We start from the raw sequence: 23,489 nt of genomic DNA, 5'->3' as shown, positions 1-23,489 counted from the left end.
GTGTTGGGAGCTTGCCACAGCCTTCTTCTTGGTAAGGCAGGCTTTTTTCCTGAGCTCTGAACGTTTGTGTGTTCTGGCCTATTTGATTCTATGCTTTCACTCACTGCATTTCTTCCTTGGTGAGGCAGAACAGGCAAAACCTCAGCTGGAATCAACAGTATTAATCAGTTTGCCCCTGGACACTTAGTGTCATGACCAGATGTTTGCAACTGTTCATTGTTTGCACAGGCAGGAGGAAATGGGCTGTAGTTCCAGATTTTGCCTCAAGACCTTCTTCGTGGTGGGTTAGGCAGAATAGAAGGTTAATTGACTTTCTCCAACCCAAAGAATATTGCAGCAATGATTTTAGTTTGTCTGGTACCCTGATTGCTTTCAGGATTTAATGCTCCTACCCAACCTGTAAACTAATGTTTTTACAGGAGACATTGATTGACTTATGAGAAAAATCCTGGTGAATGTTGATCCAGGGCTTTAGAACTAATATGAAGGACTGATTAATGAAAAGCAAGTCTTTAAAAATACAAAGGCATCACCAACACCCTCACAATAACGTTTATGAATGTGTAATGTATAATTTGTTCAGTATATTGATGCTAATCTCTAATTGGCTCTTCCTGGCTTGTGAGATTCTTTTTCGTAATTTAGTTAGCATATCTTTTTGAAAATATTCACGGGGCTTCATTAAAGATTGGAATACATCAAGAATGCGGCACATGCTGTCATGTCTCTTACTGAAATAAGCGACATTCTTTTTTAACACTGACACCAGAAAGCATTTCAAACATTATATACCATAAAGATAAGCCTTTAACCAATTAATGAAAATGTTTGTTTTCTAACATATGGAAAGTTCCACATAATTGAAATAAGGCATAAAATGATGTACCAGAAAGTATTGCCTTCTTCTTTTAATTTTAATTTTGAAAGAGTTTGAAAGACTTGTTCACATCTTCTCCATGTGCTCCAGTAGCTGAGGAGTAACAGCACTGAGGGTTCTCTGTTAGTCATGTGTAAAATTCCCTAAAATGGCAGATGATCCTAATTCTGCGTTTGCTTTAGTTTGATGCTTAATCCTTTTGCAGAGATACTGGACTTCTATTGCTTTTTAAAAATTGAAATATAATAGACTGAATTGTCTTAAATCGTGCTAATACCCTTTTTCTTTTCTGGTTTTAGTGGCAACTGCACCCCCTGAAAAGGTAATTTATTCATTGTTTGCAAGTCTTTTTTTTTTTTCAACCCTGAAAGTGATTTTTTATTAGAATATGTACGGATTTTTTAGACTTAAATATAATAACATCTCTATTATGCATCATTTGGCTTGAGTTGATATAGCATTCAGTTATTCAAAAAAATTTATTGAGCCATTGTTATAGATTGGGACTCTTCTCAGTGTTAGGAAAACAATAGAGAACAAATAGGACAAAAATCTCTACTTTCATGAAGCTTCAATTCTAGTGAGAAAAAAATGGGGAACTAAGGGAATCAAGGGCATAAATAGAATTCAGTGTCACCTGATGGCCTGGACCATCTGTGAAAGAAAGGCTGTGACATGCTTAGATAATCATGTATTCTTAGAGCACATATATAGTTAGTGAGGTACTTCTTAATTCAACTAAAATTTAACATACATGTTTGAATTGAGTTTGAATAAGAACAGAACTTACACTTAAAAATTATGGTCAAATACTAGAATGTTGCTTTTTGAAAAGTCAGTCTATTGGCTTTTGGGCATAGATAGGGGCTATGAACTGTGAGACGTTTTAGTAGGAAATGTAAACATTTACTGGATCTAAGTCCTATTTATGTAATATTGTTCCTTCTCTGAATCTGGCTTTCTTTATTTAATGAAAACAATTCATTCATTTTCATTAAATGAATGAACTTTATGTCGGAGAACTACTATGATATATTGCTAGACTAAATTATCGTTGCATTTTGGAATGGGATCTCAATGCATGTAACAAGCTTTAATTTTCTTTTTATCTCCTTCTCCATAATAATTACATGAAAATTAGGTAATTATTAAATATTTATACATTTATGTACCATTCTTGAAGCTGACAAGAATGCATTATTAGAATTTAGATGAGGCAATACATACATAAATTATTTTAAATAGTATTCTAAATCTTTATCTTATAATTATGGGATAGAGGAACATATATGTCATAACATAAGTGCTGAAATAATCAAGAAAAAGAGACTTACAATTTTGGAGTGATAGCACTTGTCCAGAAAGAGGTTATAGTATTTTGAGCCCAAAAAAAGTATAACAGATATGCATACTTTATGTGCACTTTTGAAGCTCTTAGCATCTCTAAAGATCAGTCACAGTGAGTAGTTTGCAGTTTTGTTGATTTTGAATTTAGTTCTGGTTGATGTATTGAAGTAATTATTTAGCTTGTAGGTGGACCAGCCAGCAGCCTGGCAGCCTCATCACAACTTAGTTCTTCTGTCTTTATGATTGAATTTAATAACTCTCATTAAAAATCTAAAAGAAACCCTAAAAAATTTTCTTGTATACTTTTACTGCATTTTATTTGGGGAGGAGATAGTACGAAAAATGCAATCATAGCCTTTGTTGTCTTGGTACTTACGAAAGTCTCATGATGTTATGTGATGGATGAAGAAAAGAGAGGATGCCCAGAGATGTGCAAAGGTGTGGTGGAGGGGACAGCAAGGGTTATGAAAGACTTGGTGAGAAACTGAATTAGGGACTGCTTTGGAAGGCTTAGAGTACCAAACTGCCATTGTAATCAGTGGGGAAATACCCTGCTTCTTGACTGGACCCTATTTGTTAAACGTAGAAGTGGTATAGATTAGGAAGTCTGCTGCCTCACGGTGATGGGGGAAATTCTGTAAACTGCAGTAGTGGATTAACACCTGATCCTGGTCTGTTCCTTGTTGGCATTGGCCATGGCTGCAGGGAATGGGGTGCAACTGAGACTGGTCGAGGTCATCTCTAGTAAGTAATAGAAAGCTAGTTTTAAGAAGACAGGGGAAATGTGGGAAAAACTATTAAGTGCTCAGTATTTGTAGGAGCTGAATTTTGGTAGGACTACTCAAGTTAAGAAGAAAGAGGAAGCCAGTTAGATTATTACAATAAACTGAAAATGACAGTGAGTCCAGCCTAGGGTGGTGGGGTCTATGGATATGAAAAAGGGTGAACAACTGTAAGAAAAAAGTGTCAATGGACGGGGCTTGCAATGAAAAATGAAAGAGGGAGGACTAAAAGGTGACTTTAAACCTGGATGGGACAGATTAATGACTGCACTGGCAGAAATGAAGTTGGAATGAGAGCCTGGATGGTTTTGGAAGGGTGGGCTGGAGGTTATCTGTGGGATATCTAAATGGACTTACCCTGTAAGCATTTATGCTTGCAAAGTTGGATTTGTGATCAGATATCCAGGAAGACTATCTTAGAAAAAGCAGAAAAGAGGTTATATTTGAAGCCAGGAGAAGATAAGATATTAACAGAGGCCAGAGGAGTAAGCTTTCTGGAAGAGGACAGAACCAAGTAACTCGATGAGTACTTGAAGGTAGTGATGATATGAACTCCCTGGTCACATCTGGTGTGAGTGAAGTCACAGATCCTTAACGAGGCTAATTGTTCAGTCTGCCTGAGCCCTGCACAGTTGTAAATGGAAGCTGAGCCATGGATGATGGACTGCTTCTTTGCTTGAGGTCCAGGGGACAAGCATGGGCACCAAAATGTGCGATGAAGCCCCAAATCCTTCTCCAAGCCAGCAAATTTCTGTTGCTCTGCCTGGCTACCACTGTTCAGAGAGCTGGAGTTGTAAAGTTATCAGACGTGAGGTTAAAGGAGGCCGTAGTGACTGACTGGTTTAAAATATTTTAACTTACCATGTGTTCTTTGTTATGGCACATCTGCTATATCCATTATTTAATCTGCAAACTGTGGCTGGTCATCTTAGTGGGGCAGAGCCACATGTGAATGAGGCAGTAGTCCTCGTTGGGGGTCAGTTTTGCCCTGTTGCAGACCAAATATGGACCCCTGGGCCAAGACATTTACTTACAAGGTCAGACCTTGGGCCTCAGGGAAATGGCTGAAGATATGTGCATGGATCAGCACCGCTGGGAAAAATTTAGGGCTTCCCGTAGTAGCACCACATCAAAGGTTCTTTTTTTTTTTTTTTTTTGTAATTTCACACAATTATACATGTAAGATCCTATGATATTTCTTTGCCTTTCTAAGAATATAATTAATTACATAAAAATAGTAATATGTGGGAAACTAAAAATAATTTCCACTTTCGATTCTTTTTTTTCTTATTCTCTTTTAAAATACAACCATCCAGGAAATACCTTCATTGGATCAAGAGAAAACCAAACTTGAGCCTGGTCAACCCCAGCTGTCTCCAGGCATTTCCACTATTCATCTGCATCCACAGTTTCCAGGTAGCCTGTGTTGATCTGTGCTGTTTGTAAGAGTATTCTGAATAAAAATATAAGACAGGAAATTTTTGTCTTTGATTTTGTTTAGTAAATTACTAGACTTCATAGCTGAAGTTCAGTGTTAAGTATAGTAATATACTTATATAATGTTAGCATAATTACAGCATTGTAAGTATTGTAGTGGGAAAGATAAGGGTTTTTTTTTACTGTTTTCTGTGATCAGGAGTAGTATATACTATTCAAACATTATGGAAGGTTATCATTTGATGAACGATCATTTTTCTTTGCTTCCACATCACTGTCAGATATTCTTGCTAAATGCTGAACCCAGAGCCTTGGGACATAGAACAGTTCTTTATATCTGACAAATGCTGTGATATATTGCTAGACTAAATTATGCTTGCGTTTTTAAATGGGATCTTAGTGCACATAACAGGCTTTAATTTTCTTTTTATCCTCTACTTCCTCATATAGTAGTGATTGAAAAAACATCACCTCCTGTGCCTGTTGAAGTAGCTCCTGAAGCTTCTACATCTAGTGCCAGCCAAGTGATTGCTCCTACTCAAGTGACAGGTTGGTGCAGTATTTTTACATTATATATCACATGGAGGAGACATGGGGCTGAGCTTCATTTTAAATGTAGTATCCATTATATAAGCTTGCTCATGGCAGGGTTAGCCATACTAGCAAATATTTGGAAATCATCTAAATAAAGTTAAAAAGGAGGAGTATGTGTAAATAAATTATAGTATATATGAAACAGAATATTACATAGTATTAAAATAATGTTTGAAAAGGGTAGTTAATATCATGAGGAAATATGGCATAATCTTTGTTAATAAATACAGAATACAGGCTGGGTGCGGTGGCTCATGCCTATAATCCCAGCACTTTGGGAGGCCAAGGCAGGCAGATCACAAGGTCAAGAGATCGAGATCATCCTGGCCAACATGGTGAAACCCCGTCTCTACTAAAAATACAAAAAATTAGCCAGGTGTGGTGGTGCGCACCTGTAGTCCCAGCTACTTGGGAGGCTGAGGCAGGGGAATCGCTTGAACCTAGGAGGCGGAGATCGCAGTGAGCCAAGATCATGCCACTGCACTCCAGCCTGGTGACAGAGCGAGACTCCGTCTGAAAAAAAAAAAAAGGGCTGGCACGGTGGTTCATGCCTGTAATCCCAGCATTTTAGGGGGTCAAGGTGGGCGGATCACTAGGTCAGGAGATTGAGACCATCCTGGCTAACATGGTGAAACCCCATCTCTACTAAAAATACAAAAAAATTAGCTGGGCGTGGTGGCAGGCATCTGTAGTCCCAGCTACTTGGGAGGCTGAGGCAGGAGAATGGCATGAACTCAGGACGCAGAGCTTGCAGTGAGCTGAGATTGCGCCGCTGCACTCCAGCCTTGGGGACAGAGCGAGACTCCATCTCAAAAAAAAAAAAAAGAAGAATACAATGTAATGATTACAATTTTACTTTTAAAATTTCTACAAACACAGAAAAAAGGAAAGAAAATGCATCAGTGTTCAATTCTCACCAGTTAATACAGGATCATGGATAATTACGTTCTTTAATATATTTTTATTTTCAAAGTTCTGTATAATAAACATATTATTTTAATCATGAGTGAAATAGTATAAAATGTTTTATATTTTGAAACAAATGCAAAATTCTAAATGTCCATATCCTTAATGTGCATTGAGCTCTTATAAATCAATAGGAAAAATACTAACAATAGAGAAATGGAAAAATAATATAATCAGATAATTTATAGGAAAAAACAATACCAAGAAGCATATAACAGAAAATTTCAACTTTCCTGGTAATCAAAGAAAGGCAAGCTAACCTAGGGTAATACCTTATTCCTATCAAATTAGTATGTAAAACGCAATCAAACTTTTTTTATTAGGGTGAGATTGAGACTCTCTCACATTGCTGAAGGGAGTATGTGTTGGGGTTCTCCAGAGAGACAGAACCAACAAGATATATCCAGATATGTAGAAAGAGCTTTATTGTGAGGGATTGGCTCACACCATTCTGAAGGCTGAGAAATTCCAGCCAAGGAAAGCTGGTGTTGTAGTTCCAGTGCAAACCCAAAGGCCTGAGAAGCAGGGGAGTTGGTAGCATAAGTCCCAGGCTGAGTCTGAAGGCCTGGATGCCGGGCATGCCAGCATCTGAGGGCAGGAGAAGATGGATGTCCCAGCTGGAGTAGAACAGTTTGCCTTCCTCAGCCTTTTTGTTGTGTTTGAGCCCAGCCCCCAGTAGATAGTATAGCCACCCACACTGCTGAGGGTGATCTTCTTTACACAGTCTAACAATTCAAAGGCCATTTTCTTCCAGAAGCACCCTCACAGACACACCCAGAAATATGTAATCAGCTATCTGGACATCCCTTAGCCCAGTCCAGTGGACTCATGAAATTAACCTTCACAGAATATAAAGCACAAACTGGCAATATGTATAAAAAACTTTAGAACTATTCAGAACTTTTGACCCAGTAATTCTATTTTAAGACATCTTGTCTAAGGAAATAATGTTCCCAAAGGCTGTGGGTAGTAGTTTATATGAGTGGTTACCTATCACAGACAATGTATAATACAGAATAAATAGAAATAACTGAACATTCAACTACAGGGAAATAGATAATTATGTTACATCTATACATTGGAACATTACGTTGCCACCAAATATAGTATTTTTGAAGAATTTTTATTGAAGTATAGCAGGAAGTAGTCATATAATATTGCTAAATTTAAGAGGAAGGATAAAAAACTGAATGATATAAAGTATTATACCAGTTTTTTTAAAGACATATATACGCAGAGAAAATGCTGGGAGAAAATTCACTAGATATTAGCAGGGATTATTTTTTTAGTGGGATCTGAGAGATTTAAGTGGTTTATTTTAGATTTTTTTATTTTCCATATTTTATAAACTCAACAGTTATTTTTAGAGTCAGCAAAAATGTCACTAAGGGGCATCATCATCAACTTTAACTGAATTTATGATACCACTGCAGGATAAGGTTGACAATGTGTTATAGGAGCTAAATGGAAGAGTTTGGAGCCTCCTTTAGAATATTCCCACCTCAGAAACATGTTATGGTTCCTTTCTAATAGAAATGTTCTCATATGTTAAGCTTTTGGCCACTTAGTGAGTCAGTAGAACAGGAGCCTCGCCCTTCAGGATGCAGCTGCAGTCACCTAGCCACGGCTCCAGATCCAGACATCCCTGCACTCTCAGGGGCTGGGAAGCCCCTGTTCCCCCACAGGCTCAGAAGTGCCTGCTCTCACTCCTTGGCCTCTCCCCGCTGCCAGCGCCTGCTCCAGGGTGGAGCAAAGTTGTGGCCAAGCCCAAATGCTGTTGCAACCCAGCCAGGTGTGCATGTGCTTGGGTCAGCGCTGACATGCCAGCCCCCTGCCACCTTGGCCCCCTCTGGACATTGGGCACCAATGAGCATGGGAGGGAGGCTGAGGGGAAGCTGAGGGTAGCTCAGTATGGGCTTGCAGGTGCCCCTCAGCATGAACAGCCTGGGTGTGTGGACAACATGTTGATGGAGGGAGGCAGACAGGTTCCTGGGTGGAAAGGGGTGAGTCCTCAGTGAAACCCCACCTTCAAGCCAGGAATGGCCTGAAGCCTGGGGGCCAGGCTGCCAGTTCCAGGTGTAGTCCATGGTCCAGAGTGAAGACTTCATTGATAACAGTTTGGCCAATCAGATGGTGTTTTTCTAGGCCCTCCATGACCACCCATGGACCAATCAGCACACACTTCGTCCATCCTGAGCCCATAAAAACCCTGGACGCAGCCAAACTCACACAGATGTCAGGACTACCAGCTGTGAGAAGGAGCTACCCACTTCGGGTCTCCTCAGCTTTTCAGGATGACCTGCCTACAGAAAGGAGCTACCCACTGTGGGTATCCTGAGAGCTGTCATGTCACTAAATGAAGCTCCTCTCCACCTTGCTCACCCTCCAGTTGTCTGTGTACCTCATTCTTCCTGGATGTGGGACAAGAACTCAGAACCCACCAAATGGTGGTACTGAAAGAGCTATGACACAAACGGGGCTGAAACACACCCCCCTGCTCACTATGTTGAGGGTGCCGAGAAGGGGAGAAGAACTGTGGCCCTTTGGGGAGCCCAAACCTAGGGGCTCCCCAAGCCAGGGCTGTAACAACCTCTTTGGTGCTGTGTGGTTTCTGGCGTCTCCAAGCTTTCGGGCAGCACTGTGTCCGCCATCTCCAGATGCTGGTGCATGCAGCAGAGGTTACTGGCAGTATATCTGGTCCAGCCGCAGCCTCACATGAAGCCTGCACCTGTGCCAGCACCTGGAGCTGCCCAGCCCACCACAGCAGCTGGGATGCCTGGCTGTGTGTAGTGGCTGGACCCTGTGCTTGCTTGCTCACACACCCCTCACTGCTCCACACCTGGCTTGCCCTTGGCAAGTGTGGGATCTGGGCTGGCAGCGCAGGCCAAGCACAGCTTGCTGGGCTGAGTGGGTAGAACAAGCTCAGTGCGTACAAGCAAAACTTGGGCAAAGGTGCCACCAGCCACAGAGGTTCTGGCTGGCAAAGTGATACCCCAAGGATCCTGTGACAAAATGATAGTGATTTTTTTTTAATGGCCATGGCTAAAATTGTTATTCTCTATTCTGAGGTCATGTATGTGTCTACCCACTTTACTGAGTACACTGATAAGAGACTGCTTTGTGCTGCAAAGTATACAAGCAAATAATACACTATTTTGGACAGCAAGGATCTTCTAATTGTTTATAGTAATGTTAAAAAGAAAAAAATGCAATAAGATATATTGTAATTCACTAGTTCTTTCAAAATACTGCATTTCCATTTTTTCAATGTGAAGATAAACTCTAGTTTTGAATGGGCATGGCTGACTTAAATGGACAAACCTCTTTCAAACTAACTTTGTAGAGGTTAAGTTCAGTTAGATAAATGCAGTTTCAACATTTAAATGTAGCTGTGTGAAGGGTAACAAATTGAAGTTACTCAGCTTCAACTGAACTACAGAGCTGGTTAAAAAAACAATGAAAGTAACCTTGCTATAGGAAGTTGTTAAAACACAACTTGTTAGAAGCTTAATTTGAATCTGGCAGAAATACAGGGCTGACATCTGCTGTCACATGTTTGAAGCATGAATATATCCTTCCAGGAAACAAGTGATGCAGATTTTCTTTTCATGCAACAGTTGTAGGTACTTCCACTTTCTGTAGTAAAAGAATATTTCTGAAGGAATCCATAGGGGGAACAGTATACATAGTCTTTGAATTGAAGTGGTTTGCAACTTTAGAGCTACACTATGCACAGTGATCTGCATTAGCACAGGAAGACTGTTTTGTATCAAATTTAATTTAAATCAAAATGTGTATGTTCCCATCGGTTTCATATGGGGGCCAAACACAGATTTAAGGAGCATTCTCATCAGTTCTCTCAGGAATATTGCATAATAATGTTTTTGTCTCTAAAACACAGAGGAGGTGAATATTATTTGTTACTGTTAGTTTCTCCCATGATTGAAGACAGGGATAGAATAATATGTAAGAGTCTAAAATAAATATCATCAGCTCCACATTGTTTAGTGATTATATCTTTACGATGGTGAAATTGGAAGTAGCCTTTTCAGATTTAGCCAAACACACTTTGACATGTGATAATTATAAAGTGAGCCACATATCTGCAGGAAATACGTGTGATATTTTCCACTCTTAACAGCTGACTTGGTGGCTTGCAACATTATTGGCCTACCTTTTTCAAGTGAATTATATGTTTCAGCATATAAATTCTTGATTTAGCATAGTGTCTTAATAGCTAAAGGATAGGTTGGAAAAATCAAACTTTTATTTCTCTGGCAGATATTTACAAAGTGGAAACATCTGTTTCAATTGTTGTGGGACAATCTATGCTCACTGTGGGGCAGTTAGGAAGCCAGGGCATTTTTGTAAACCTTTCCATGAGTTAACATGTGATGCCTTCCTCTGGCTCTTCCTAAACTTTCTCCATGGCTCTTGCAGACTGGCCAGAAATTATTCTTTGACTGAGTTAACTGCCTTGTGGAAACCTCTGTAATTATTATGGCCCAGACATTTAAAAAAAACTATTTGCTCATCAGATCTTTTCCAGAACTCAGAATTGACCCAAAAATGTTTGTCCCTCAAGCATATTACCAGTGTCATTACTGCCTCAATAAACTGTGTATGCGGATAGAAAATGAACTCTTTTATTTCCATGTGAAATCATCATACTTTAGTATTTCCAGACTCCATACATTCATTCATTCATTCATTCAGGGAATCACATGATGAAGAAAAAAGCTAAAAGTCAGCATAGTCATTTTCATATTTTGCTAAAAGCTTTCTGTTTCATTTAATTTTAGAAAACAGAGTAAAGATACCACACTGTTAAATCTACCATTGGCCTTGTTGCTGGTATAAATAGAGTATTTGGTTTTCCATCATTGGCTTTCTGTCATGGCTCTTTTTCCATATTCTAGATGGACTCCAGCAAAAGAAATAGAAAAAGGTCCTTGACCTGGTGAAGATGAGGTTTTCAGGGAGCAGATATAGTAGGGAAGAGTAGGGGCTGTCCTGTGAATCAGGTGGCATTATGAAGGACATGTGAGAGAGTCCAGTGGGGAGCACTCACTTAATCATCTCTCTGCAAAGCCAAGAAAGCCAAGCATGCTAAAAAGACAAGACGTTCCCATTTACCAGCATACATACCCGTGACACAAGAAATGAGTGCTGTCTGTGTGAGGCTTGACTCTGGTATATCAGACAGAGCCCAGTTTCTAGAGTTTATATTGACACAGTTTGCTCAAAGAATCATATTCTTCTACATGAACTGATCTACTCAGTGGGAAAAGGTTTGTATGCCGATATATGAGTGACCACTTAGGAAAAATATAAAGCATCTTGTCTTTGCCCTAAAAAACAGAAAATGCAGAAAACTTTTCTTGTTCTTTAAGACAACATTCTCAGGACTTGTGTACTGTCTATGTGCTCAGGAATGAAAACCTATTAGAAAAGGAGAGATAACACAGGGGAGATGTGGGGGAGACATGTTTTATATGTTTTAAAGTATAAGTACCAGTAATTTATTTTTTTACCTGATATTCAACTTTTTTTTTTTTTTTTTTTTTTTTTGAGGCAGAGTCTCGCCCTGTCACTCAGGGTTCAAGCAATTCTCCTGCCTCAGCCTCCCAAATAGCTGGGACTACAGGCGCCTGCCACCACACCTGGCTAATTTTTTGTATTTTTAGTAAAGACGGGGTTTCACTGTGTTGTCCTGGCTGGTCTCAAACTCCTGACCTCACCTCAAGTGATCCTCCCTCCTCGGCCTTGCAAAGTGCTGGGATTACAGACGTGAGCCACTGCACACAGCCTCTGATGTTCAACTTTTTGATAAGTAGTGAATAGAAAGCAAACAGGGGTTTTTTGAAGGTGTGATAGTTGTTTTCTGTCTGCCTACAAGAGTGGAATCCTTGGCTCATGCCTGTAATCCCAGCACTTTGGGAAGCTGATGTGGGTGGATCATGAGGTCAGGAGATCGAGACCATCCTGGTTAACATGGTGAAACCCTGTCTCTACGAAAAATACAAAAAAATTAGCCAGGCGTGGTGGTGGGCGCCTGTAGTCCCAGCTACTTGGGAGGCTGAGGCAGGAGAATGGCGTGAACCCGGGAGGCGGAGCTTGCACTGAGCCAAGATCGCGCCACTGCACTCCAGCCTGGGTGACAGAGTGAGACTCCGTCTCAAAAAAAAAAGAGTGGAATCCTGCCTGGCAAAGGATGGAAGGGATCTCTGAGGTCAAACTAATGACAGTTACATTAATTAATCACTTGTGTAAAAATGGGACAACGTAGAAATCAAGTATGTTTCAGAAAGTGTCCCTTTTTCCTCTGATGTATCTCTTAGTACCCTCTAGTGGTGTCAGGCTAACATTTTCTTACATGTAACGTGATCCTGATAGACAGGTTCAGCATTTGCAAGCCACGACTCTATATACTTGATGTATGAGGTAATCAACTAAAAATCAACAAACATTTTTTATCAAATTCCTACCTCCTAGCTTCTATCTAAGATATTGGATTGGTGGGAAAGGCCATTATTACTCATTTTATTCCTAAGACTAAAGAGTTATAATTCTTCACTATTTCTCCTACCTCAGAGCTGACTTGAGAAGAAACACTTTAGCTATGTTGGCAATTTGTGGCATAGGAATATATCACATTTTAATTAAGCATCACATATTTTTGAAGACTTGTTCACACATATAAAGAAGTTCCATTCTAAGGCTGTCCCTGCCAAATGACAAATATTTGGTAATCACCAAATTGGTATTGTGGGAGTGGGTTAGTGACTACCCATCAAGCTTTTCATGAAAACCCCAGATTTATAGCCTCTTAATTTGTTCTGAACCCTTGTCCTGAATATATTAATTCACCTTCTAATTTTTTTTTTTTTTGCAAATATGGTCAACATGTCTTTCTGCTTTATGAAAATGTCACAGATGAGTATAAAGATAGGTCAATAACCACCCGGGAAAAAACCCAAGAAATCTAAACACCAATAACTTGCAAAGGAAGCTTCTACGTATAATATAGAGTCGTGTGCATCTCATGCTGTTTCACTAAAAAATTCCTATAAACAGAAAAGAATTCTTACCTGAAAGTCTATGAGTATAACCTGGTGAAGATTACCTTTTACCTTCAGATTTTAGGTACCTACAAGTTATATTTTTAAGGAAGACTTTTCGGATTATGAAAGTGCCAAAACATGCTTAGTGTAAAAATTTTGAAAAGTACCAAAAAAATGAAGAAAATGCTAATCCTAAAAACCATAAAACTTGGATTTACTTCCCTCCAACCTTCTTTTCTGTGTGTTTTGTAGTATAATGGAGATTATATTCTATATTATAATTTGTGCCTCACTGTGTTTTTTTAACAAATAAGCATTTTCCTATCTTGTTAATGATTGTATGCTGTGCTGTATGTATAATTCGTTGTTTTGTGTTATTATTGCCAGTCACTTAAGTTTAGGCAGTCATATTAATTACCCGTGTTTTTAGCCTTTTGAATTATTTTTCCTATAATTTGATAATATTTTGAATGTAAACAAATTTATCTTCCTGAAAGTGAATTAACATAACTAGACTCACAAAAGGTGTAAGTAATTTGTAAATACATGGGGTGTGTATACATTTCTCATATATCCAGGTGACTTTGTGTAAAATACTGAAGTTCATATGCTTCCTTTTTCAAATGACTTGCATGAGTAGTCTTAAAGTCACAGCACAGTGAATACTTTATGAAAAATGAAGCATGTGGTTTTGGTTTTGGAGAGCAACCTCAACCCCAATTTAGGTCATTTCCATAGTGAATCTTTGTTAAAGCACTGTTTTCCACATCCTTTTGCTGCAGAATAGGCAGTGTGTTATTAGCGAGAATAGCCCACCTGCTTTTCTTCTCATTCAAACCACAGACTCTCTAACAAAGCTGTGCTCCTAGGTTGTCATGCTCAGAGGCATCAAACTATTTACCTTGGAGGGTCCCTTGGCCTCATTCATATCAACCTCTCTTTTGAGCTTTGTTTACTATATGATGACAGATAATAGCCCAAGGTAGTATTGGTATAAATGTGTTGGTTTTTAAATATATTCTTAAATGACTTCAATATGAACAATAATGGTAACTTTTATTGAGCACATATAATATGCCAGGCATTGGCTACATGCATTATTTAGAGTATCTCTTTCATTCTCATACTTTGAAGTTGGAACTCTGATTATTTCCATTTTACACATGTAGAAAAGTGAGGTGTAGAATGGCGAGGTCACTTGCCCCATGCTGCAGAACTGTAAAGGGCAGCAGCATTTGTGCCTTCACGGTCTTCAAGCCAGTGCTTCTAACCACCAGCTGTGCCACCTTCACTAGGCCATTATACCTTCTTACATAGATCATTGGAAACAGAAAATCTTAAGGGAGTAATTAATCTCAGAAGGCCCCCTTCGAGTCCTTGGGTTTTTTTTGATGGACTCCACCTAACCATGGACTCCTAAGACCCTCCCTCCACCGTAGTGTATGTCTGTGAGTAGACTGAGAGTAGACTGAGAACTTGAACAGGGCTAATCTGTACAGGATATGTAGAAGAAGCCAGTCTTATATAGGGCTCAGTAAGGGAGTAAGGGAGGAATTTAGCAGAAAAGATTTGGGAAAAGATTCTACTTTACCACTAGAAATAAAATATGTTCATGTTGAAATTGGCAAATAATAGTAAGATACACCAAGAAGTTTTTCTTTGTTTAGAAGCGGGAGGTCTTTGGGGGGATTAATGATAAATTTTGGAGGAGATTGGATGTATTTGTTGAAACTCAAATATGGTCTGCTAAAGAATGGAAAGTTACAATGTGTTTCTTATCAATAGATAAGAAATCTCTTATCTATTGGTGATTCAAACTCTTATCATCTAAGATGAACTACAGTGAATAGAAACTCATTAATAGGCCATTTTGGAAGCTGTTTTATTAATAATTGATTTTCTTACAACTTACAACATGGCCTTTTTCTGAGTTTCTACTCACCTCAGTTCATCTTAAAAATGTTTCACTAGGAACTATTGATGGCCTTGGGTAGGACTAACTAATCCATAAAGTAATCACATGAATTTATACTTGATTTCAGAGGTCACCTTTGTCTTCTAAATGCAGAGCTGGCAATAATTTGCTAGTTGGTCAGGAAACACAAAGTAATACTTTGCAAGTAGCAGTGAAATCTGTTCATTTCTGTGGGTTTTTTCACATTATTTTATTTACTTTTAAAGAAATCAATGAATGTACTGTGAACCCTGATATCTGTGGAGCAGGACACTGCATTAACCTACCAGTGAGATATACCTGTATATGCTATGAGGGCTACAAGTTCAGTGAACAACAGAGGAAATGTGTGGGTAAGAGACAATTTTGATTGACTAAATTACTAAATATCAAACATTTGCACATTAAGAACATTTTTTTCTTAAACCAACTTAACCATTTTGGGAAAATGTTACTGGTTTAATTTTTTGAAAGTTTATCCCTTAGCTAAGGGAGCTCAAAAAAAGGTTTGCTAAACAACTGGAATTCTCTTACCTCTTTGTTCAACATTTGTTTACCTCGCAAATGTAATACATTTACATAAAGGTGAAATAATTTCCAAAAGTTTTTTGGATAAAGTAAACAAAATATGAATTACAGAAACAGCTACCTAAAAACATGTATTTAGCAAAAACGAATTAACATTAATGTATACTGCAATAAAGAATTACATTCATTTATGTACATAAGACTCAATTTTTTTAAAGGGATTTTAAAATTGAAAATCCATATGCTGGCCTGAAGGTGTCAGTCAATTTAGAAATTTAGGGATCTCATATATGCTCCTTTCGGGAAAAAAAAAAAGTATCTCAGAAAGATATGCAGTAGAGTTAAATAAATCATTTTAATGTAACTCTAAATTTAATTTCTCTTTTTTTTTAAGAAAAAAAAATTCAGCACTAAATTATAAGGCCAATAGGAAGCAACAAAGGCACATATCTAATTAATACTACTTTAGTATATGTGAGTTTTGCTATTTGGTGTGTGTGTATGGGGGAGAAAGGAGACAGCCACCTGGTCCATAATTTGGCTATTTCCCTGTCATTTGCAGACATTATATGTGTCACTTTCAGAACCTAGAATATTAAGTTGGAAAGGCAACAGAGATGACCTAATCCAGCTCCACCCATATGCACAGAGGAAGAGTCTCTTTCATGGCATTTCTGACTCCCTACTGACAGCTAATTCCATTGCTTGGATGTCTCTCGTTATCAGGAGAATCCTTCTGTGTTGACCTGAAATCTGCCTCTTTGATACACCAGTGTCATGGTTTTGTAGTTTTAGCCTTTGAAGTGATACACAGTAGGCTGCTTCTCTCTTCCAGGAACAATCCTTCAAGTACGCGAGGAGAAAGATTGTGTCTCCTTTTGCTGTTGTTCTCAGTTACAAAGGTTGGGTGGTACCCAGGGAATAGTATGATGGTATTTTACAGAGCAGGGAAACTAAGTTCTTGCTACACAGAACTAATTTTTTTATATGTATTTTTGTTAACAGATATTGATGAGTGTACTCAGGTCCAACACCTCTGCTCCCAGGGACGCTGTGAAAACACCGAGGGAAGTTTCTTGTGCATTTGCCCAGCAGGATTTATGGCCAGTGAGGAGGGTACTAACTGCATAGGTAATGGCAGCATTCTTCCTGATTACAAATTCTTAGATCTGAGTTTTTAGATCCCCTAAGACTATCATCAGTTCAGTGCTTATCCAGACAACCCAGAATTTTTTATTAAACAATTATCATGACAGCAGTCTGCTAGATCCCAGGTGATATAAAAATGGATTTTTTTCCCCTAGCATTTTTGAAGAAAGAGTGTCATATATGTGCATAGACAAGATACATTAAATGTTACTTTTGGACCATGCTGCATGAATCAAAACTGGATGATTTTGATGTGTGTCAAACAAATCAAAGGGAAAATAGAAATCGGTTACTGGCCAGGCGCCGTGGCTTACACCTGTAATCCCAGCACTTTGGGAGGCCGAGGCTGGCGGATCACCTGAGGTCGGGAGTTTGAGACCAGCCTGACCAACTTGGAGAAACCCTGTCTCTACTAAAAATACAGAATTAGCCAGGCGTGGTGGCGCATGCCTGTAATCCCAGCTACTTGGGAGGCTGAGGCAGGAGAATTGCTTAAACCCAGGAGGTGGAGGTTGCAGTGAGCTGAGATCACACCATTGCACTCCAGCCTGGGCAGCAAGAGCGAAACTCCATCTCAAAAAAAAAAAGGAAAAAAAAAGAAATCAGTTACTTCGTTATTATATTTGAGCTAAGCTGGGAGATGGGAGAGGTTTGAAACAATATTTGGAACACAAAACTCAACAACGCTATCTGCTCTTCATAGATGTTGACGAATGCCTGAGGCCGGACGTCTGTGGGGAGGGGCACTGTGTCAATACTGTGGGGGCCTTCCGGTGTGAATACTGCGACAGCGGGTACCGCATGACTCAGAGAGGCCGTTGTGAGGGTGAGTCAGCTGAGAGTGTTCAGCACACGTGACCGTGATGTTCAGGGTTGGTAGGCACCTTGCCTGGTTCTTGTTTCCTTCTCACACTCCATGGGTGACACCAGTTGATCCAAGCTCTTTCTCCTTCCTAGATTCACAGGCTCTTTGCCTCTTCCTTTCACTGGCTCTTTTCGGATTATTTTCCATCTTCATGCTCTCATTATTTTTCACCTCAATATCTGCCTTTCTGGTATTTGGAATGAAATCACCATAGAGTGATTAATTGCATCATATTTAGTACAAACACAGGCTTAATTACAGAGTCCGGACCATTCATCTGGGAACATGGTGCGGGTGTAGCCAGTGTTGGTTTTTTGTTTTTGACCTTTTCACCTACTTATATTCCTTTGTCTCCACTGCTTTCTTTTACATGTGTTCTGGGACTTTCTCACAGACTCCCTAAGAAGCATGGTCTGACAAACTTTGGTCAGATTCCAACTGTGCTTGATAAAATTTCCTCATTATTGACCACAGCAGTGAGTTTTCTTTCATTATAAAAATGTTATAAAAAATATTTATAGCATGGTCACAATTATTATCCTTTTCATATTTCTGTTCACGTTTGTGTCCAAGTTGCTCTGGTTCTTTCTGAAACCACCGTAGTGAGGCCAGGCACGGTGGCTCACACCTGCAATCCCAGTGCTTTGGGAGGTTGAAGCGGGTGGATCACTTGAGGCCAGGAGTTTGAGACCAGCCTGGCCAACATGCTGAAACTCCCTCTCTCCTAAAAATACAAAAATTAGCCGGATGTGGTGGCGCACGCGTGTAATCCCAGCTACCTGGGAGGCTGAGGAAACAAGAATCACTTGAACCTGGGAGGCAGAGGTTGCAGTGAGCCGAGATCATGCCACTGCATTCCAGCCCAGGTGACAGAGAAACACCTTGTCTCCAAAAAACAAAGCAAAACAAAACAAAACACTATGGCACTTTTTTTTGCAATTATTTTCATGAAGAAATACACTGACCTTCTGCTAAAAACCTGCCATGGAAATAGGAGGGTGAAGGAACACGGGATCTCTGAGGGTATGGGAGCATGGTGCTGGTTCCTTGGGGTTCCCTGCCTGGCTGTCAGCAGAGTCTAGTAGATCTGGGCTCTGTTAGGTGGGGCAGGATGGACTAGGTTGGCACAGCCAGCCCTCAGCTGTCCCCTGGCTTCTGTATGTTGGTTTTCTTCACCGCTCTAATGACCCAGGCCTGGAGGGAGAGCTAATTAGACATTTTTTGGCAGCCTACACTTTGCCCCTCCTGCTGGTGTCTTGCCTCCACCCCTTCGTTCTAATCTAGAGAGAAGTGGGAGTGTTTTATGTTGCTGGATCTCTGATCAGCATGGAGTCTTGTACCCTCCCCGAGGGCCACGAGGCTACAGAACAAGCACAGGTGTAAAGTGTCTCCACGCTGCTCTTCCAGGGAACTCTCCTCTGCTGGAGAGATGCAGCATGGGATCAGCTCACCACGCCCACGCTTAGTAACTGCCTGACCTGCAGCCGCTGACTTTGCCCCTTTGAAACGTAGTACATCACCTGTAAAATAGGAACCATGAAGTTAACTTCCAGGTTTTCATGAAAATAACTTCGTGTTGCCATAACTTGTATGATGCCTGTCACTTTGTTAGTTTTCAAGAAGTTATAGTTTCTTTAAATCTCCCCCGTCCCTGACTCCTTTTGTGTTTGTATAGATCTCAAGTACCTCTGTAGTTGCGGGGAGTGCTTTAAAAAAACGGGGTAAGTTTATTTGACAAGCATTTATGTGCAGAGCAGTATCCCCCAACCCCCAACAAAGAAGTCAAATACTGATTCTTTTTTTTTCCCCCTTTCTTTCTTTCTTTCTATTTTTTTTTTTTTTAAAGACAGTCTTGCTCTGTTGCCCAGGCTGGCATGCAGTGGTGCAATCTCAGCTCACTGCAAGCTCCACCTCCCGGGTTCACACCATTCTCCTGCCTCAGCCTCCTGAGTAGCTGGGACTATAGGTGACCGCCACCATGCCCGGCTAATTTTTTTTTTGTATTTTTAGTAGAGACAGGGTTTCACCGTGTTAGCCAGGATGGTCTTGATCTCCTGGCCTCGTGATCTGCCGACCTCGGCCTCCCAAAGTGCTGGGATTACAGGCGTGAGCTACCGCGCCCATCCCAAATACTGATTCTTAAGTTCTACATACGGGTCAAGAATGGGAAGATAAGATACTTAAGTAATAGGATGGAAAGGAATAGAAAAGAAATTGGAAAATTATGTACTTAAATTGGAAGCTTGCAGGAGAATATTCGGTAATATTCAATATATGAAAATTACTTGGGAGAAAGATGACTAGCATTCCCTGAGTAAATAATATATGATTCTATCCCCATGAAAAGTCTTGAAAAGAAGAAGAAGCCAAGCAACACGGCTGTTTTCAAATTTCATCATGGACTAGAACCAAACGTCCCCAGGCTTCTGGCTCACAGAAAATTCTCTCAGCTGTCACTAACGAAGTTGCTTTCAAATAGCACCAGTCTCCAAGGAGTCTATTGTAGTTTACAGACATTATCTCATGCATCCTTATTTTATTCTGTTAAGGTATTACAGGGCAGGTAGTTCCTAATTTATAGAAGAGGGGAAAAGCAGAGGTGAGAGCAGCTAGAAATTCAGGGACGTTATCTTGTATTGCTCAACATTGCACCTTATTTATTGGGCCAGCCTGTCTCAATGGCATTCTCTGATTTAGCAGTTGTAGTTCTATTTTTTTGAAATATCCCATCCAGAGGAGAATGTAATGCTATTTGGAAAATGAAACTGGCAAGCACCATCTTTTTGTAGAACAAGACGTCCCAGAACATCTGACCTAAAAAAACCACTATGTGTCATTGGCTATTGGCAAGAATTTTTACTGATAGAAAAAAAATTACAACACTGACCTGGTGCTTATTTTGTTAATATCATCTTCAACTTTTTCACTTTAAGTATCTTTTCACATGTCTAATGATATGCAATGGGAGATAATTTTTAAGTATTTACTAGAATGTAGACATCACATACTTAGACACGTATTTAGTGGACCCATTATATATTTCTTTCTTTTTTTGTTTCTGTAGTTTATGTCCTGAAAATCTGTTTACATTTTAAGTACAATTAAAGGTCATATATACATTGTATATTAGGATACTTAAACATTAAATCCACTCATATCAGTTCAAGATCCACCTCAGAAAAAACACTTATTTCAAATGCAGCTAGAAGCCACGGTGTTAACAGTTATTTTAAATTGTTTGAACTCTCTCCTATATCTTTTTCCTCATTTTATTGTTTGACAATTCTTAAAAATGCCTCAAGCTGTCATAGTAGTTATCTCTGCACAGACTTAACCATATTTTAGGTGATTTTTTTCTCCCCAAATTGGAAAGAATGATGATTAATAACTTCAGTCAGCTATGAATATGAAAAGTAAGGTGTATTTTTACCAGAAAATATTACCATATGGTCATATCACCATGTTTTCTGAAAAGGCTTGGAAGTATGTGATGAGTTCACTCTCTCCTCATGTTTTTTTTTCCACCTCCAAGGAATTCCTGTCATATGAAAGGTTTTAAATTATTCAAACCTAGGATGTTCTTGGGCCCATGAAGCCAAAGTGAGAATTTCCCTAGAGCATCCAATGTCTGCAGAGAGAACCTCTAGCTGGGTGGATACATGGCTTCCTCACACTCACCCCCATTCCTTGTATTTCTTTCTGGAAAGCTGTGCTATTACTTGAAAGGTTTCATGTCCAGAAATTGGCCCTAAAGGAGCTGCCAACTCCCAGAGTGGAGAGGCCAGGTCCTGCTAGTTGAAGAATTGGGGCCAGGTTCTTCCTTGGAATGTATGCAAATATTTTAATCCAGGTATACTTGACCATGCATTATTGCCATGTATTTAAGTATAGACCCAATGTCTCACTTACCCAATTATTGTTTTTCCCACTGAAATGTAGATATAACATGCTTTCTCCCTCTGCCTTCATCACAAAGTAAGATTTTGCTTTGGTAATCTGATAAAACGTTCATGACCTAGCTTTTTGATTTTTCAGATATTGATGAATGTTTGAATCCAAGTACTTGTCCAGATGAGCAGTGTGTGAATTCTCCTGGATCTTACCAGTGCGTTCCCTGCACAGAAGGATTCCGAGGCTGGAATGGACAGTGCCTTGGTAGGTACTATAGTGTACTTATCAAAGGTTTGTTTCTTCTGCATGGCCCATTTTCTGATAGAGTGGTGTAATGCCAATGGAGCCCTCTTTCAAAATGAAAAAATGAAATCTTACATCATTCTAAGAAAAGTTCCCCGTTAACTTTTAACCATTGAGAAAATAAGAAAATGACTTAGCATGAAGGATGTAAGATTCTAGATGGGGAAAATAATTAGGATTGAAACAAACTGTTATTCCTAATGAGATAAATATCCAAAACCAAATAAGATAGTAAGGTCTACAGGAAGGAAGAGAGATGGAGAGCAAAACACTTAAAAAGAGAGAATAAGCATCTACCACAGACAAGTAGAATTAGGTAACACACACACACAAATTTTCAACAGAAGTAGCAAAGGTAGTGCTTTAGGCACTGAGGAAGACAGAGTAATAAATTTGCTTTGATTCTAATTACCTGTGCTGTAGTTAGCTCTGCCCCTTAATGGTTTTCATTTGTGTCTACCATGCAGTCTTTTTCCCTAAAACTTGAACTCTTTTCCACTCCATACCAGAACTCTGAATATGTGAGTTAAACTGTTCATTCCTTCCTTCCTTCTTTCCTTTCTCCCTCAAATGCTTGAGAACTTACTATAGGCTATGCATGGTGGCTCATGCCTGTAATCCCAGAACTTTGGAAGGCCGAGGCACGAGGATCACTTGAGGCCAGGAGTTTGACACCAGCCTGGGCAGCATAGCAAGACCTCATCTCTACAAAACATTAAAAAACTTACCTGGGCTTCGTGGTGTGTGCCTGTAATCTCAGCTACTTGAAGGCTGAGGTGGGAGGATCGCTTGAGTCCAGGAGTTCGAGGTTTCAGTGAGCTATGATTGTGCCACTGCTCTCCAGCCCGAGTGACAGTGAGACCCTGTCTCTAAAATATGAAACAAAAGGCAAAACTTACTGTATATCCCCAGAGTTGTACTAAGTTCTGGGATATATTGAGAGGAAAAACTGATATGACCCCTTCCTTTTGGTACTTACTGTCTGGTGGGGGAGACTGACATGCACTCAAAACGTCTCACAGATAAATGCAAACTCACAGATTTGAGACAAACACTAGAAAGGAGGGTTCTATGATGCTGTGAGAGCATATGGTAGAATGAGCTGCCCTTAGGAAAATTCTTGAATTGAGGTTCAACTGGTGAGGGGGTGGGAGGGAGAACATTTCAGGCACAGTAAACAGCATTTGCCAGAGGCTTGTGGAAGGAGGAGAGAGCAGAAGGCCAGTGTAGCTGAAGGCCAGAGAACACAGGAAGATTTGCTGCAAGATGAGAGGACAGACCACGGAAAAATTTAAAGCCCTCTTAGTCCTGTTAAAACTGACAGTCTTCATTCTCATAGCCCTGGGAAGACATTTAGGTGTTTTAATGGGGGTTGCAGAAGTACTCTCAGTTTTAAAGCTTTAGTCTCATCACCAAGCAGCATCAGCTCAGACTCTGTAGCTGGTACGGAGAGCTCCGTGTCCTGAGCCCCTAGGCCCATCCCCAACCCAAGAGTCTCTGCCGATGGAGTTGTGAGATGTAGTCTTTGAAGAAAAGATTTTTATTCATTAGTTGTTTATTTGATAAGCAATTGATTTTGTAACTGGTGCTGGCCAGAAAGTATTAATATATATGGTTTCAGTTTTCCCATTTGGCACAAATTTCATACTTGCCTATCAAGGTTCCATGCATATTCTCATTTTTACATCCTGATAAATAATCCAGGAGCAGAGCCTGAACTCTACCTTAAATA

The 23,489-nt window shown here is 39.7% G+C and overlaps 1 protein-coding gene across 23 annotated transcripts in view; it reads left to right on the top strand.

Moving 5' to 3' along the window:
* The window catches only part of LTBP1 (latent transforming growth factor beta binding protein 1), a 443,088-nt gene that overhangs the window by 302,003 nt on the left and 117,596 nt on the right, over window positions 1–23,489 (top strand). For 8 of the 23 annotated variants that reach the window (XM_054475443.2, XM_054475439.2, XM_063648826.1 and 5 more), the window contains 7 exons: window positions 1,177–1,199; window positions 4,323–4,422; window positions 4,894–4,992; window positions 15,249–15,374; window positions 16,555–16,680; window positions 17,402–17,524; window positions 21,599–21,718. In XM_054475443.2, coding sequence (XP_054331418.1) covers window positions 1,177–1,199; window positions 4,323–4,422; window positions 4,894–4,992; window positions 15,249–15,374; window positions 16,555–16,680; window positions 17,402–17,524; window positions 21,599–21,718 — 717 coding nt within the window. The remainder of the gene's footprint in view (window positions 1–1,176; window positions 1,200–4,322; window positions 4,423–4,893; window positions 4,993–15,248; window positions 15,375–16,554; window positions 16,681–17,401; window positions 17,525–21,598; window positions 21,719–23,489) is intronic. The other 15 variants (XM_063648825.1, XM_054475442.2, XM_054475440.2 and 12 more) reach the window with 3 other exon arrangements.

This window comes from Pongo pygmaeus, chromosome 12 (assembly GCF_028885625.2).
Source record: "Pongo pygmaeus isolate AG05252 chromosome 12, NHGRI_mPonPyg2-v2.0_pri, whole genome shotgun sequence".
Lineage (NCBI taxonomy): Eukaryota > Metazoa > Chordata > Mammalia > Primates > Hominidae > Pongo > Pongo pygmaeus.
This window is presented reverse-complemented; position numbering and strand designations above follow the sequence as displayed.